General features: G+C 45.0%; 1 protein-coding gene across 1 annotated transcript; it reads left to right on the top strand.

Annotated features, from left to right (window-relative positions):
• Positions 1 to 6,507: 6,507 nt before the first annotated feature.
• CSNK2A2 (casein kinase 2 alpha 2) lies at positions 6,508 to 17,446 on the top strand. Its single transcript, XM_075282221.1, has 12 exons — positions 6,508 to 6,743; positions 7,321 to 7,432; positions 7,688 to 7,789; positions 8,040 to 8,090; positions 8,166 to 8,225; positions 10,884 to 10,967; positions 11,649 to 11,759; positions 11,837 to 11,938; positions 12,064 to 12,164; positions 12,252 to 12,400; positions 12,632 to 12,724; positions 16,487 to 17,446. The coding sequence occupies exons 1-11, from the start codon at positions 6,640 to 6,642 to the stop codon at positions 12,706 to 12,708; spliced, it is 1,053 nt and encodes a 350-aa protein (XP_075138322.1). The 5' UTR covers positions 6,508 to 6,639; the 3' UTR covers positions 12,709 to 12,724; positions 16,487 to 17,446.
• The last annotated feature ends 487 nt before the right edge of the window (positions 17,447 to 17,933 follow it).

The raw sequence follows: 17,933 nt of genomic DNA, 5'->3' as shown, positions 1-17,933 counted from the left end.
ACGCGAATGAGAACCTAGTCAGCCTTAAAAGCCGATTCTGTACATAGAAACATGAGTCACTGGGATGCTTGAATTCCATCCCAGAGTCTCTGCTGTAAACCTGCCCAATCTACACTGACAAAGGTTCCTCTGGCTTGAAAACATCAGTGCTGGTGCTGCTCTGTTTCCCCCTTTAGTGCTGTCATGTACAGCGAGCTGAAGTTCCGTGTAATCCAGCACATGTACATGACCAGAGAAGATAGAACCAAAGTGCATGAGCAGAGGGGTGCCAGCACTGACATTTTCAAGCCGCCAGAGGAATGTCAATAATAGTGCACTGGTCAGATTTATGGCGTTGGCACATTGTAATGTCTCATATTGTCTGTTCATGTGTCCTCTGATTTGTAAAGTGCCATGGGATATGTTCGTGCTTTATAAATAAAATTACTATTATTATTGACTTTGGCACAGGTACTTATAGAGGACCTTTCACCAGCTCTACCAACTCCAGTTAATTGCAGCCTTCAACAGACACTACTCCACTGATTTTGGCACAATTGGATTTTTTTTGTAGCCCCACCACCACCACTCTCAAGCAATGATTTCTGCACATTTCAGCTCAATTAAGCTTTCTACTGTCAGGTAGGCAGTCCTGGGCTGATGCAGAGAGACAGGCAGTGCCGGATTTACCAATAGGCTAACTAGGCTTCAGCCTAGGGCATCAAGATCAAGAGGGTCCTACATTCAAATTGTTAGTAAAATCAAAATTACAGTAATCTAAAAGCAGTGAACACTAAAACACAGCCGAAAATAAGGAGAAATTCTACGCATATGACTAAGGGAGCGTTCACACTACCGTCGGTGTCCGACATGTAGTGTCCGCTCAAAATCTGTCACGGACACTAGCTGTGTCCGTGACACCTGTCATTTATTTCAATGGGCATCGGGTGCGTTGTTTTGCACTCCGTGCCCGTCCTTTCCTGTCCGCAAGTGAAGATGTCCGACTTCTCAAGCGGACAGAGGAACCCTGCATGAACAGGTGCTCCTGTTCCGTCGGGAAGGGGTTAATAGCAGCACTGCAGACATCCTATATTCAGCTAGGCTGAATTCCACGTGGGGAAAAAATCTGAGTCCTCAAGCTCAGGGAAGGGGCAGACAGACAACCAAAACACCCCCTTCCCTTTACCAGCACCCAGCAACTACTGCACCCAAAAACTCCGACCATTTTAATTTTTGAAATTTTCCAGTAGCTGCCGCATTTCCCCCACTAGGCTTATACTTGAGTCAATAAGTTTTTCCAGTTTTTTGTGGTAAAATTAGGGATCTCGGCTTATTTTCAGGTCGGCTTATACTCGAGTATATACGGTAATTCATACTTAAACTTTAAATGCGAATTATTATGAAATAATTTTATCTATATTGAATTTGGTTTAATCTTCAATGTATTGAATATATTTAATTTAACCACTTCCGGACCGCCTGTAGACTATAAACGTCAGCTGCATGGAGATTGTGCAGCTGCTGAAGCTGGGAGCCGACTGTAACTTCAGCCGGAGCTCCCAGAGAGAAGACAGGGAAGGTTTATTCCCTTCCCTGCCTTCTCGATCACTGTATATATGGTGCTGAGAATAAATGTCCAAATAAGTGTTCTCGACTTTTTTATTTTATTTATTAAACGTGTCACATTTTTTATAAAGGTTAGTACCAATAACAACATGTTTCATTTAACATATTGATATATAACACAGTAATGATGTATTTTATTATCTCTCATGTCATTTACAAACTTAAAAATGGGAGGTGAAAGGGCCTCATAAGTGGAATAGCCTAGGGCCTCTTTTCATCTAAATCTGGCACTGGAGACAGGGACTACCCACATGATAGCAGAGAGCATAATTTCTACTGAAACTAACAGTAATTATAACATGGAAACGGTTTGGTCTACAGAAAAAATACCAGCTGCACCAGAATCAGTGGAGCAGCGCTTATTGAAGGATGCAAAGAGTTGGAATTGTCGTAGGTACTGAAAGGTCCTCTTTATGTACAGAGTGGGGCTTTTATGTCAAGATCACTGTCGCTGGGGTGTGAAGAACACCCCCTGAAAACTTTAGCTGAGTTCAGCGCACTGTCGGCTTTCTAATGGTATATAAAATCACACATTGAGGTGGACATGAAAGGCACTCTTTAAAGCAATGTCAGTTTTTGATGGTGCATTTGATATACAATTTGGTTGTGCTTATGCAGGACAGTTATACCCTAGATTCATATCTGCTTCATGCGTATGCCGACACCCATAGAAATCAATGGGATCTGTTTTAACGCCGCTCAATCTGAATGAGTTTTACGTTCAGAATGAGCGAGCGTTTACTCCGTGTGAAGGCTCCCGAAAGATGTATCCGATTATCTTTCAATATCAGCCTCTATGATAAATCTGACACATTAGAAAACTGTCTCATCTAAGGAGGGAAATGGCTTTTCCTGCACCAGCCTTAAAGGGGTTGTCCCATCACAAGGATCCTATCTTACTGCTTGTTAACGTGGATGTAAGACTTTTCCTAAATACACTGCTTCAGTAAAACTGCTTTGTTTGTCCACTATATTACTTTATTCATTTCTCTGTTGACACATCCTTATGACTTATCTGGTCAAAAGTCAAGTGATGTATCTGCTGCTCTGAGGGGGGAGGGGCTAAGATAAGATAAGATAATCCTTTAATAGTCCCACAGTGGGGAAATTTCAGTATGTTACAGCTGCAAAGTAATACAGATACAGGATAATACACAGTAATATATTACAGCAGGAGACACATATGCTGAGAAAGATATACTAGGAGTCCATAGCAGCTAAAGAAACAGAGAAAAAAGAAGGAGGACATTCATAATCATTAGTTCTCTGTGCGGAGTGATCTTCGCTTGGTCTGATGTAGATTATACAGCCTGATCGCGGTTGGAAGGAAGGACTTGCGATAGCGCTCCTTCTCACACTTGGGGTGAAGCAGACGGTCACTTACAGTGCTGCCAAGTCTCATCAGGGTCCCATGCATGGGGTGGGATTTGTTCTCCCGCATGTAGGTCACCACAGACAGTATCCGTCTGTCACCCACCACCTGTACTGGGTCCAAGGGGCTCCCCAGGACAGAGCTGGCCCTTCTGATCAGCCTGTCAAGTCTATTTCTGTCCCTGGTTGATATACTGCTCCCCCAGCAGGCTACACCGAAAAAGATAGCTGAAGCAACCACCGAGTTGAAAAAGGCCCTAAGAAGTGTCCCCTGGACTCCGAAGGCCCTCAGCCTCCTGAGCAGGTAGAGTCTGATATTCCGGAGGAGCGGAATAGCAGCATCGCTCCTGCCGCTGCTGGCTTCATGCAGGGCAGGAGCGTAGCGATGTTGCAGGCACCGGTGCCGGCGTCTACACTCCCCGGCATCCTCCTCTCTATTACAGCGGATGCTGGGTCTGTATTACATTGTGAAGGCTGTACATCCGATGCCTAGCTGCATCGGCAGCGCACACGCAGGGTCAGCGGCATAGAAGCGACGACTTCTCGCCGCTGGCTTTGCATATGTAACCTCGCCCACCAATGACTCAACAGAGCCGGAAGACAGAAGAATTTACAGCAGCGAAGATTAGCGAGTATGCGACGTGGGAATACCCCTTTAATCAGTTCCTCTTTTTCTGAAGTGGACATGAAATGTGCCATCACGCCACTTTTCTATGATGTGACCTGCACATAAAGTGCCACATCAAGGGCTTGGCGAATGCAGACGCATGCTTCGGGCCTGGGAGTTTTGCCCACTCGTCTGGAAAACGGGAAATCAGCCCTTTTTGTGGAAGCCTCCTGGACGTTTTGGAAGAGCTGACAAGTATGGTTAAGAGGCTTTAGTCTGTTAATAATTTTGGCGCATCCTAGAAGGTCTTGTGCAGCAGAATTGAAATCTACAGCAACTAGGGACTGAAGTAGATTTGAGTTATAACTTGCACCACCTTGATCCTGGCCCTGCTCACTTTCAAAAAAGTGGTGAGGGCAACAAAAAAAGTCACATTTTGGGGCGCAAAACAACCATGTCTCATAAAATGCTTGGTGTGATCACTTTATTTAACCACTTCCGGACCGCCCATAGACTATATATGTCCGGGAAGTGGTTGCCTAGTTCTGCCAGGACGTACCTGTACATCCACCAGAACACAGCAGCTGCACGGAGATCGTGTAGCTGCTTTCACTAGAAGCCGGCTGTAACTTCAGCCAGAGCTCCTACAGAGAAGACAGGGCAGATTTATTACCTCCCCTGCCTTCTCGATCGCTGTGTATACAGCGCTCAATGAGCGCTGTATACACGGCTATGGACGCAGCCATAAATCAGCTGCCCTCTGACCCGGCAGACACGTGATCCGCTGGGAGCAGTGTCCTGCCAGAGCTGCTGGGTCCTACAGGACTCAGATCAGCTCTGCATACTGTGTATACAGTGTGCAGGAGTCTATTCCTCCTGTAACTGAGGTTAAATGTACCAGCCCCAGTTATAGGAGAAATCAGCCTCAAGTACAAAAAAAAAAAGTGATCAGATGTCCCCAAAGGTCTCTTATCACCTTATGGGGACACAATCTGGAAAATCTTAAAAAATGTAAATAAAATAATAATAAAAAATAAATAAATAATACGCTAATAAAACGCTGTTATTAAAGGTTATAGCCCCGCCCCCGACGACACCATACAAAATAAAAATTACCGTAGCGGAGAGGAAAAACTATTTTATAAAGTTTTTCAGTGACACTTTGTGTTATTAAATAAAAAAAATTATAAATTGAAAACCAGACACAATTTCCCTCCTATTTTGTTTATATTTTCCTGGATATAACAAAAATTAAAACACATTTGAAAATAAAAATAACAGGTACTATTCCGTTATCGGGCCAGCAGCAGCGCAGTTCAGCAGCAGCTTTCGGGACAGCAGTTCAGCAGCGGGAATTACAATGACATCCGAGGACTGCTGGCCCGATGCTTGTGCCCAGTAACCAGTACATCGATGACCCCCCTCCCCCATCCTTCTCCTCCTGCCAGTGCTGCCCCCCAGCTCTCCTTACATCTTCCCCGTACCCTCTCCCCGCCACACGACTAGGCCTCACCTCAGCGCTAGTACCGAGACCGAAAGGAAAGACACCGGGGCTCAATCCAGGCCCTGACAAGAAACACGCCGACTATAGGAACGGTGAGCTACAGCGAGCCGGAGGGACAAACTTTCTGCAGCGTCCGGCGGCTATCTAGTAGCATTCATTGCTCAAGATTTACGGTGAGGCCTATTACAGGGAGAGGGTACGGGGCAGATGTAAGAAGAGCTGGGGGGCAGCACTGGAAGGAAGAGGAGGATGAGGGCATCGATCGATGTACTGCCTACTACACACAAGCACAGCCTCTATCATCGGGCCAGCATCGGCTTAGTCATGTGGCGGGGAGAGGGTACGGGGTAGATGTAAGGAGAGCTGGGGGGCAGCACTGGAAGGAGGAGGAGATGGAGGGGGGGTCATTGATGTACTGGCTACTGGGCACAAGCATCGGGCCAGCAGTCCTCGGATGTCATTGTAATTCCCGCTGCTGAACTGAACTGCTGTCCCGAAAGCTGGTGCTGAAATGCGCTGCTGCTGGCCCGATAACGGAATAGTACCAAATAACATTAAAATAAAGCCCTATGTGTCCCCGAAAAAAGACGCAAAAATTAGTTGACTAAGATATACGAGAAAAAATTTACAGACCTCAAAACCGCACATACATAATAAACCTAAAATGTGTCTGGTCCTGGACCACAAATTGGCCCGGTACTGAAGTGGTTAAGGAGTTTTCTAGGCCCAAATGGAGTTTTCATACTAATGACCTATCCTCCAGAAGCTGAACACAGAGCACATGCTATCTGCCACTTTTCAAATAATGGCAATGGTGCTGTAGCCTCCTCCAACTGTGTCCGTGCCAAAAAAAACCCCCAAAAAACGGAGAGGCTGCATACGGACACCAGCGCTTTGTTTTAAAATCTCATTGAATTGAATGCATTTTAAAACTGATTGCCGGCAAGCCGTCTCCAAGCAGATTTTCCTGGCTTTTCAGCGGAATCGTAAAGGGCAGACAGCAGTGCAAGTGTGAACACCCCCCTACATGTGCTCCCCATGCTCCACAGCGTTTTCACGCCTGAAGGTTCCCAGAACAGCTGATCTGTGGAGGGCCAGGGTGTCAGAAACCGACAGATCACATATTGATGACTTATACTGTGGAAATCCATATGGTGCCAGAAAATCCAAAAGTAAATCTGCCCCTATGTTTCTGTGCTCAGGAGAGCAGAGAAAATGGGCACAGACCAGGCTTTTTGTCTGATGGGTATTTCTGAATAAGTGGCAGAGCAGCCTGTAACGTAACACATACAGACATTTGCTGCGGAGTAAAGATGGTTGACAATCCTCCATAAATATATTTTTTTTGCTTGTTTTTATTCCCTCCAACCACTAGGTGTCGCTGTAATTTGAAGGCACAACTAGTTCACTCCTCCCCTTCAGTCCCGGAAGCCCCTGATCCCGGCCCGGCCTGGCGGTGCTGTGTGCGGCCGCCCCTCTCTTTCTGCGAGCGGCTTCCCGCCGCCTCCCTAGCCCGGGGCTGCGGGGCCTGACCTCCAGACCCCCAGCAGCTATGCCGGGTCCGCAGGCCGGGAGCAGAGCCCGCGTTTATGCCGACGTGAACAGTCTGAGGAGCCGCGAATACTGGGACTATGAAGCGCACGTCCCTAACTGGGGGTAACTAAGGCGGACGAAAGGGAAAGATAGGAGAGGGAAAAAGAGGGATGTATTGGGCGGAGGGGGTGATAAAAAGGGGACAGAGGGGACGAGGGATCATGAAGGGGAGGAGTATTGAGGGGTATAGGGGGATGATGAGGGGGCGGAGGATGGTAAAGAATGAAGGTGGTGATGCTGAGGAGTAGGAGGGGGCAGCATAGGCTAGAGGTGTGTTGGGGGGGGGGCGACTGGTAATCCTAGTGAAGGTATTTTACTAAAATTGAAGGGGGGAGTGACTGATACAAGTTATTCTAAATCACAGCTCTGGCCACAACTGAGAGGAATGAGAATGTCAGCTTATGGAAAGGGGGTGCATGCTCTAGTCATCTCTCTGATGGGGAGGGGGGTGCACACATATCTGCTCTCAAGGAGGAGGAAGAAGTGCACACTAATCTGTTTTTCAGAGGGAGGGGCACTGTCAGCTGTCTGCATACAGATGGTGGCTGCTGAGAGGGCTACAGGACTGTGGGTGCATTAGGTCCTTAATTCCAGACAGGCTCCCCCAATCTTCACCTCCTTTGTTGTGTTGTTGGGACAGAAACCAGGAGGATTATCAGCTGGTGCGGAAACTTGGCCGTGGCAAGTACAGTGAGGTGTTTGAGGCGATCAACATCACCAATAATGAGAGGGTGGTGGTGAAGATTCTAAAGGTTGGTCTCTCCATCTAACACACTTTCTTATCTACCTCAAGTGTTTATTCTTCTTTGGGCTTCCTTACACTACTTACATCCTTTTTCTCTCCTCCTTACCCCCTTAGTGTCCCTTTTCTCCAGTCCCCTAGCCTCTGCGTCCCTCTTCTCCAACCCCGCCTTAGGCGTTTTTATCTTCCTTTTTTTCCATGGCCTCCTTTCTTCCTCCCCAGTAGCATCCATATTCACTCTTCCCATTTATACTTAATTTTTCAGCCTGTAAAGAAAAAGAAGATAAAGAGAGAGGTAAAGATTCTGGAGAACCTGCGTGGAGGCACCAACATCATCCGCCTGCTGGATACCATTAAAGATCCAGTGGTGAGTCTTGAGCTCTTTATTTTGATGTATCATTATGTGATCTTTATCCTTGGCCATATGTTAATCACCTAAAGGTAAAAATATCTTCACTTTTAGCCATAAAGTAATATGAAGGAGGTTTATGCAGGTAGAAATTTGGCTAATAGGCACACACTGTCAAGACCACTGGGATGTTGCAGTGATAGACTGTGTAGATATTTGAAGAGTATTATTGGGGTTGCAGTCTAATACCTCCATTTTTCTCCTATAGTCCAAGACTCCAGCTCTGGTGTTTGAATATATTAATAATACAGACTTCAAGGTGAGTAGATTTCATTAGGAGGAGGGGAGGGGATGGAGTGTGTTCCTCACTGACTCTATCTTTTGTATTTTGCAGCAACTGTACCAGATCCTGACAGACTATGATATCCGTTATTACATGTATGAGCTGCTGAAAGTACGTGAAAATGATTATGGAGGGGATCTGTATGTATAAGGGGTGGAGGGTAGTGGAAGGGACAGCTTTCCTATGGTCTTTCCTCTCTGTATATTGGGGGAGGTGCTGTCTGTGGTCAATCCTGTTTGTCTATATTGATATTTCTGGACTCTTACTCACTTTGCGTGTGCCCTTACCTTTAAAGTATAGTCACCGGGAAAACTTAGTTCAAGTTAAACGGACTCCTAGATCTCTATTATAGGAACAAGACCAAAAGACTGTTCTTTTAGCTTTTATTTGGACGTGCCTTGTTTGGTACCATTCTCTTTAAAACCGTCATAGCACGTGAACAAGCACTGCTTCTTCTTCACATGACTATAATGTCACAGCCATTTGTCACATGGTCTTTATGTATATGGGTATCATCTGTCATGATGACAAACATAATACACTGCAATACGTTACTATTGCGGTCTTTTATCAGTGGTCAGTGCCTCTTATGCCATACTGGAACTAAATAAGTTGGCTGTAGGGCCTGTAGAGTGTTGGCCTGGCGCTGGTTCTCCAGCTCAGCTCTCTTTGACTTCAATGGGAGCTGAGCTGCACTATTGAGCCTGGTCACTGTACAGGGCCTGAATCCAACTGCTTTTGGCTTTGTCTGTGTATAGAGAATATGAAGCCCATACTAATTCTTTCTAAATCCTTCAAAGAAAGAGTTATCCTGCAAAAAAAACAAGATACATCAATGGGTAAATAATGGTATGCCTTTTTGATTTTCTTGGCTACAATCTCTGCATCCTTAACCATTTTACTGATGATACCAAGATATGTAGTACAGTGCAGCCTATTGTGGATGTCCACACATTACGAGCCAACTTGGACATACTGGGTATCCACTTGGGAAATAAAGTTTAATGTGATTAAATGTAAAGTTATGCATCTGGGTAAAAGTAATCTGCATGTGACATGTCCTAGGGGGAATCAAGAGTAATTGGTAGAGGAGCACTTGGGTCTACTTGTGGACCGAAGATTGACATTGTGCTACTATTTATCTCCTTGTCTACATCTGCCTTACTATTACGGAAGATGCAGGATCTTTAAAGAGGACCTTTGATGGGTTTGGGCACAGGCAGTTTTATATACTGGTAGAAAGCCGACAGTGCGCTGAATTCAGTGCACTGTCAGCTTTCATGATCTGTGCCCTGGGTGAAGAGCTATCAGTGCCGGTACTGTAACTTTTCACAGTCAGAAGGGCGTTCCTGACAGTCTGTTAGGAACGTCCTTCTTCACAGCAGCGCCTATAGCGCTGTACAGTGTGAGCGAGGAGGAACACCTCCTTCTCCTCCTGATAATACTCGTCTATGGACGAGTACTGTGAGCAGAGGGAGGGGGCGTTCCTCCACGTTCACACTGTACAGCGCGATAGGCGCTGCTGTGGAGAAGGACGTTCCTGACAGACTGTCAGGAACGCCCTTCTGACTGTGAAAAGCTACGGTACCGGCACCGATAGATCTTCACCCGGGGCACAGATCATGAAAGCCGACAGTGCGCTGCATTCAACCCATCAAAGGTCCGCTTTAAAGGGATTCTATCATTAAAATCACATTTTTTTCTTGATCACACGTAGGAATAGCCTTAAGAAAGGATATTCTTCTTCTACCTTTAGATGTCCTCCCTGCACCGCCGTTTGGTAGAAATCCTGGTTTTCGTCTGTATGTAAATGAGTTCTCTTGCAGCACTGAGGGTGGTCCCCAGCGCTCAAACGGCACTGGGGCGTCCCCAATGCTGCAAGAGAAATCTCCAGTGCCGCCTCCATCTTCTTCAGGAACGGCCTCTCCCAGCGTCTTCTTCCATCCTGGGTTTCAATTTTCTAGGCTTGCGCAGTCTGCTCTGCCATCGGGCCTCCAGCATAGCCGACTGCGCATGCCTGGCAGCCATAAGAAAATGGCCGCTCACATAGCTTACTGTGTAATCGGCCATTTTCTTGTGGCTGCCCTGCATGCACAGTCTGCTCTGCTGGAGGCTTGATGACAGAGCTGAATATAAGTGATTAATACAAACTATAGTTCATCCTGCAAGAAGTATGCCCTTTCCCATCCTGATAACTCAGTATATGGCAATGCAAAACATTTTTTTGTAGTGCATGTGTGTAAAATTATTACATTGAAAAAAAACTATAGATACTGAGATCATTGATACCTCAGAGTGAGTGACGCAAAAAAAAAAATCCCCTAAAATTGCAGAATTGCTACCACAAGATTAAAATATATGATTTGTCCCAGATGTCAGACCCTCGCAGGTAGGCCGTTAATATTTGGAAGTCAATAACCCCTTTTAAGTCCCAAGTTTGCTTGCCCTTTCACACACTTGCTTGCCTTTTCACATTCCTTTCAGCCAAGCACCAAGGCACCAATATCTCCAGCACCGGGATACATACTGGGAAAGCCAAAATTCTCCAAGCAAATTATAGTAAAGTGCTCATTGCCCTGAGAACTAAACTGCACTGGGGCTGGTTTATTGATGTTTTTTGTGCAGCAGATTCCCTTTAAGTGGACCAAAGGTTAAATATGTGGGGTGATGCAATATGATAAGAGCCTACATAGTCCTAATGGGTGCAGTTGGGATCTCCAGGAGCAGAGGATTAGCATCTCCTTATGAGTTTTGTGCTCCTTCTTGCAGGCTCTGGATTACTGCCACAGTCAGGGTGTGATGCACAGAGATGTGAAACCGCACAATGTCATGATTGATCACCAGCAAAAGAAGGTGGGTAGTGTGACTGTTTCTAAGTCCTTCCCAGTATCAGCTTCCACATCACAACTGTAGGAGAAACCCAAGTAAAACTTTTTGTTGAATCCAATAAGAGAGATTGAAGAGCTGCTGCTGCATGTCATCCGCAGCAAAGTGAAGACTGATGCTGATAATGTGTACATGAGTGACAGAAGGGGGATTTAACCAGTTGTAGATTGTTTTTTCCATTTGGCGGTCACACACACTGCTATCTTGAATCTTTGTCAGTATAAACAGTAGCTTCTTGGTAATGGTAGCTTTGTGATCATTGTGTTCTCTAGAGTCTCATAGAAAACTTCACCAAATGTCACCATCTTCTACTACTACTATTACCTGAGAATTGTAAGGGTGTACCCCTTTTTTTAACAGTTTCCCCCCCCCTTCCCTCCCTTCTAGTTCTTGTGTCCCCCTTTACTTTTTGCCTGTTATCAATTGATTCTTCCCATTTTCTCTTATTTACTTAACTATGCCAGGTGCCACATGTTGCCCACAACTATCTTTTTGTTGTCATGTACTACGATTGGATTTATGTAGTTTTGGTTTTGTACTACTTGAAAACCTTTTATAAAAATTACAATTAAAGAAAAAAAAAAAATTCTATGGGTTGTATGACCAAATGCCATTCAGTTTGACATTTACCCTTTTTATGTTCTGCAGCTTCGGCTTATAGACTGGGGATTGGCAGAGTTCTATCACCCAGCCCAGGAGTACAACGTGCGTGTCGCCTCACGATACTTCAAGGGTCCGGAGCTGTTGGTCGATTATCAGGTAATGAAAATCTGACCTATATCTTTGCTTATGTAATGCTTATCAATGACATGGATGAAACTTACTGTGCTCTGCAGATGTATGACTACAGCCTGGACATGTGGAGCCTTGGGTGTATGCTGGCCAGTATGATCTTCCGTAAGGAACCATTTTTCCACGGTCAAGACAATTATGACCAGGTAATGATCTTGGGGAATAGGGGTGGGCATCTCAAGGAACTGCTGTCTCTGGTTGTGCACTCTTCACATTATAAGTATACACAGCTTGGAGAAGCAAGTAAATGATAACTGGTTTGTTTCTGCAGCTGGTGCGCATTGCCAAGGTCTTGGGCACTGATGACCTGTATGGATACCTGAAGAAATACCACATAGAGCTGGACCCTCACTTCAATGACATCTTGGGACAGTAAGTAGAAAGTTTGTCTCTGGTCACAGCCCAATTGTGTCACTGTTGTGGGTATGCAATACTATTAATGCTCTTCACTTTCCTTAGACATTCTCGAAAGCGCTGGGAGAATTTCCTGCACAGTGAGAATCGGCACCTTGTCAGTGCAGAGGCTCTGGACATGTTGGACAAGTTATTGCGCTATGACCATCAGCAGAGACTGACTGCACGGGAAGCCATGGAGCATCCTTATTTCTGTGAGTTCTGGTTCTGTTTTCCAAGCAAATTATAGTAAAGTGCTCACTGCCCTGAGAACTAAACTGTACTGGGGCTGGTTTATTGATGTTTTTGGGGCAGCAGTGTACCAGTGAGTTCTGGTACAAAATGGCGCTGTGCTCTGGTGAAGTGGAGGGTACGGGCAGCCGGTGATCACGTCAAACATGTCAGATACCCTCCTGTATTACCATGTCCTTTTTTTTCCTTCTCAGATCCAGTGGTAAAGGAGCAGCCGGGGGCTCAAACAGACAGTAATCTGCTCCCTGGAAGCCTCTCCACAGCGCGATGAGAACTGGGGATTGTGGGTAATTATCCACTTGTTACAGAACATTCTCCATCCCCTCAAACTTTTTTTTTTTTTTTAAATGGATGTACGGTTGGGAAGACAGGTGTAGGGTAACACACCTTCTCCTTTATGCATATTGCTTTTTACAATAAATAAACTAATACGCTAAATCTTTGGGGACTTTGTTTCATATGCAGGTATGTGAAGGAGAAAGAAAGTGTACAACAAGTATGCTACCTATAGCAGCTAGTTTGATTTCAGTGAGTGGGTTCTGATGCAGTACTAAAAGAATTAGCCTGGCAGAGGCCCCCACCCTTCACAGGGCAGTGCTGGGCTTCTCAGTGCATGGAGGGCTGTGTATCAGGACAAAACTGATGCATGCAGTGCATGAGGGCGTATAGTATGTGTTGTTTTATAGAGGAGAGAAGACTGTGTTTGGATGTGTGCACACGTGCCCGCACACTCACTTAATATGTACTGTACCCTGGATCGGTCCACACACTGCATAGGATGGAATGCCTCTTGTAGCACAATGCATGTTACAGGGTTCCTGTTGAAGTTGTACGTGGGCTACGGATAATTTTTTTTGATGGCACACAAGTGGCAGCAGATTCTGACTTCAAACCTTTAGTCCACTGGACTGTTCTTTCTGCTATCAGCTTACTTCTTGGCATCTTATTCAAAACTGGACTTAGTGTATCCCACTGTTACATTATTTTGCTATCAGTGCCAACTACTTGGTGAGAATGGCAAGGCATCCTTGGTTGTTTCCGTGAGTATAAGGAATACAGGCAGAGTAAAACTGTTATGAGCAAGACTGGAAATCCTGTTTGGATGCTTTTTAAAGTATCTAACTGTATTTCTGCTCCATCATAGGAACAGAAAAATAGAATAGTCACTAAAGATGGACTTGATCTATAACGGATACTTAGCCCAGCAAATGCCACTTAATGGTCTGCCTGCTTTCTATTTTGATTTCTGTCATTTGCCTGAACAAGAAAGCAAAGCCTTCTCTTGAAATGGAGGCTCTTTGATTCAACCTCCTCTGCACATGTGAGCGTAGCCTCAACATGTATACTTGAATATACAGCCCTATTGGCATGGAGTAAATGAACCTACTTTTAGGGCCCTTTCACAGGGCCAGTGTTTTGTATTACACTATTAACCCCTTCATGCTGCAGCCAAAGGTCCCAGCCAATGACAGGTTTGGCTCAGAGCTGGGACTCTTAAGCAGTAACTGGTAGTCACATTTTCAGTTCAGTCTCCAAAGCATGAAAGTCTGACAGAGCTGTGATCTCATCTCCAAGAAAGCACAGTTCCTTCACACAGGGAGCTGTTCAGCCGGAGTGCAGACTGAATTCTCTAATCTGGAGACAGAAGCATCATAAACTGATCTTGGAGGTAGATCCGTCCTCTGCTGTGGGAAAGGTGGAATTGTGGAAAGATTTGCAGCAGTGTTGGAAAGTTTTATTTGGGTAGACTGCTGCTTCCAAGGAGGAGACTGTACCTGCCATTAGGAGTGGAGAAGTTTGATGAGCAATGCTGTTATCGGTTATGTTTGGCGCTTCTGCTTGGGTATCTTGTGCTGCCTAGCGGTATTTGTTTAGCATGGATGGGCTGACATTTGCTGCACTGTGGTGTCTGGCATGTTCAGGGAAGTATTTTGTGCTATACTGTGGTATTTACCGTATATACTCGAGTATAAGCTGAGGCCCCTAATTTTACCACAAAAAACTGGGAAAACTTTTGGACTCGAGTATAAGCCTAGGGGGGAAATGCAGCAGCTACTGGAAAATTTCAAAAATTAAAATGGAGTTTTGGGATGCAGTAGTTGCTGGGAAAGGGGAGGGGGTGTTTTGGTTGTCTGTCTGCCCCTTCCCTGAGGACTGCTTTTTCTTCCCCCACTTGGAATTCAGCCTAGCTGAATATAGGGTATTTGCAGTGCTCCTATTAACCCCTCCCCGACAGAACAGGAGCACTGCAGATACCCTATATTCAGTAGACCGGGCACTTTCAGACACAGGGATACCTAATGTGTATGTGTTTCATAGTCATTCTCTACTTTTGTATGTATTCTAGGGAAAGGAGTAATTTAGAACTTTTATTTTTTAATTGTTTTTAAATCTTTTTATTTTTTTTACACTATTTCATGAGAGATTCTATACATTAATATTGTGGCTGGTCATAGACACCCCCCCCCCGCCTACTCTAACATATATAATTTGCTATTTTGTGCTGTAATGTGGAATTTGGTTGCTACTGCTAAGGGTATTGTATGTACAGCACAGTGGCATTTGAAAACTCATACAGAATTTTCTTGGTCCATATGATTTCTTGTGTGTGTGGTCAGCTTTACAGATAGGCTGGACAACAATGAAGCAGTCAGTCTCTCAGGCATATTAATCCTCCACCTACAATTCTAATGAGGTTACCTTTTGAAGACTTTCATCTCTCTCTGCATCAAAGGACAATATTTTATCTTTTCCATGAATATTAATTAAAAACTTTTCTGATAGAAGTGTCCCTTGGTGCATAATTGTGTAAATGTGCATTGGAGAATGCACTTATAGATGTTTGCTTCAGCTACCAATATAACTGCACTTTCAGAGAGGTTGGCCTTGCAGCTTAGCATCTTCTGAGGGCGATGAGAAACGCCCCCTGATGGTACACTTCTGTAGTCTTGTACTGTGAAGGAGGGTATTCTGCACTGCACTGCAATGACACTGGGCTGTGAGGCTGGCCCCTTTGACAGTTTCGGCTACTGATATTTCTGCACTAATGGCCCTGGTATCTCTGGAATTGGGGCAGATGGCCACAAAACTGAAGATGACATCAATTCAGCACATTCTCAGCTTTGCAACATTATATAAAATGCCATATCTAAAAGGTCCTCTATTTAACATGATGGCGGTTACATGGGTTTAGAAGGAGAGCTATTATTTAGGCAGCCCAGCTGTAGCTGACAGGCAGACTTCATCCGCAACAGCCGGGAGAGTGATGACATTTATACCAGCTGTTTAACCCCTTAGGTGCTGCAGTCAGTAATGTTTTTCAGTGAAACTGATAGCCCTATTGCCCACCCCCTTCCCCCCGCAATATGATCACTGGATGCTGATGGTTTGCTATGACAACCAGGGACCTAGCAATGGCCCCCATGGCTGCTATAAGCAGCTCTTAATAGAGTGTCTCTGACAGTTTTACAACAGGCCTAATACATACTAGTGGTCAAACCACAAGGGTAAAGTGCCCTAGGGGGACTGGGAAAAAAAAAATGTAATGTTTAAAAAAAAAAAAAAAAATTAAAGACCCCCCCCCCCCCCCTTTCTTGTCTAAATTTTCCTTTCTTTTCAAGAATAAAAAAAAGTAACACATATTTGCTATTGCCACTTCTGTAATAACCTGGGATATAGAATATTGTTCTTATATATCACATGGCTAAATGCCATAGAAATGAAGATGCTTTCTTTCTATCGCTGAGTTATGAGGAACGCCCCCTCTAACAGTACATGGCTATGTTCGAGTACAGTCGGAGGGACATTCCTCACAGCCAAGCAATGACAGTAGAGAGATATCAGTGCCGAACTTGATGGCACCAATATCAGCACCAGGGCACATACCAAGAAAGCCACACAATGAGGACATGAAAGGTCCTCTTTAAGGTCCTTAAATGGTTAAAGCTACAGGCGCTGTCTGTTGCAAGTTTGGGGGGTTCTCGATGTTGGTGTACTGAGTCAGTGCATTTGCCCCTTATCTCTCCTGACCAGCTTCTTCTCATTTGCAGGACACCGCTGCTGATGTCGTCCGGTTTTCGTGGGCGGAGCCAGGCATATGTACTGGAGCACTTCCTGGTTTTAGCTGCAGTGGATGTGGACATTATGACCCAGCAGCACCAGAACCCAGTTCCCTTATTTTACTGAGATGATGGACAGGTCAGAGTCCTGAGCGATACCTGGAGGCCCAGTCTCTGCCCTCCCCCACCCCATGTTGTGTCCGAGGATGGGAAGCTTCTGTGTACCTGGATTTAACCCTTTGCCTTCTGGACAGAGCTTCCTTGTAGGGTTGTCAGGTCAAATCAGGGTGAGCTGGACCCAGCTGTAGATAGCAGTGGAGTTGGGGTCTCCTGACCCCCCCATTCCTGTGATGTTACAAGGTTGAGCCACCTCTCCTGAAGCAGCAATATTCCTTCCTTCCCTATCATTGCTTCTCATGTTTTTGGTTGTTTTTTTTGTTTTTTGTTTTTTTTTAATTGACCAATACCCAGGGATGTTTTTAGTTCTGGTGCCAAGATCCCGGGCGCTGCCAGTCTTAATATAGCTGCTGTGTCACTGCAGCGGGGGGTTAAGGGATGGTCTGCGGTGCCCCTTCCCTCACTCTCTGGAGATACGGCGTGTGTTATAAGCTACCTCGGAGACCAGGTCCTGGTGTATGTTCAGATCTGCTGCCTGTGCAATGCATTCTGGGATGTTACTAAATACACTTCTCTGTGTGAAGGAAAGTGAGTTTTTTTTTTTCTGTCTAGGTCATGTGGTGCAGTGTGCTACAGTTCTCCATCAGATGGCACTAATGCAGCATGAAACCATTTGCGGGGGTGGGGAGGATTTGGGCTTTATTCCCCATTCTCAGGTGGTATGCATCCTATTATTTGTCATTATTTCTCTTCTACCCGGCCTGTGTGGACTTGAAGGATCAGACGCTGGAGGATGGAAGTCCACTCATATAAATACCTCTGTTCAGCTCTCCAGCCTTGGCCTGGTTTCTTCTGTGTGAACGGCTGTTTGTAGATGACGTGTTGGGGACACATCACTATACAGGTGAAAACTAAATCTACTTTGTAGGATCTGTTCTGATTTGTATACTCCAGGCACAACCAGAGCAGCAGCCACAATTCTGTTGTTACATCATGAGTTGTAATGCAGTCAGTCTTTTAGATGGGCTATAGACTTTTGGTTGCAGTTATGTTTTTCATACACACTTCACGTGTTCGATGTATAATTAAAAACATAAATGCATGCACTTTTTTTCAGAGCAGATTTAACTGCATCCTACAGCACCATCTAAATGCATCATTATAATCAGAATTGTGAAGTTATATCCTGGTATACTTTAGTCACATTTCCACTGTTATATCCTATTGTATACTCCAGCTACAGAAGGAGTTGCAGTTACCACACTATTACATCCTGTATTTTCCTCCAATCACATTGAGAGCAGAAGTCACAGTTCTTCTG

The sequence above is a fragment of the Leptodactylus fuscus genome, chromosome 7, assembly GCF_031893055.1.
Source record: "Leptodactylus fuscus isolate aLepFus1 chromosome 7, aLepFus1.hap2, whole genome shotgun sequence".
Classification (NCBI taxonomy): domain Eukaryota; kingdom Metazoa; phylum Chordata; class Amphibia; order Anura; family Leptodactylidae; genus Leptodactylus; species Leptodactylus fuscus.
The sequence above is the reverse complement of the archived record's forward strand: the minus strand, read 5'-3'. Positions and strand labels throughout refer to the sequence as shown.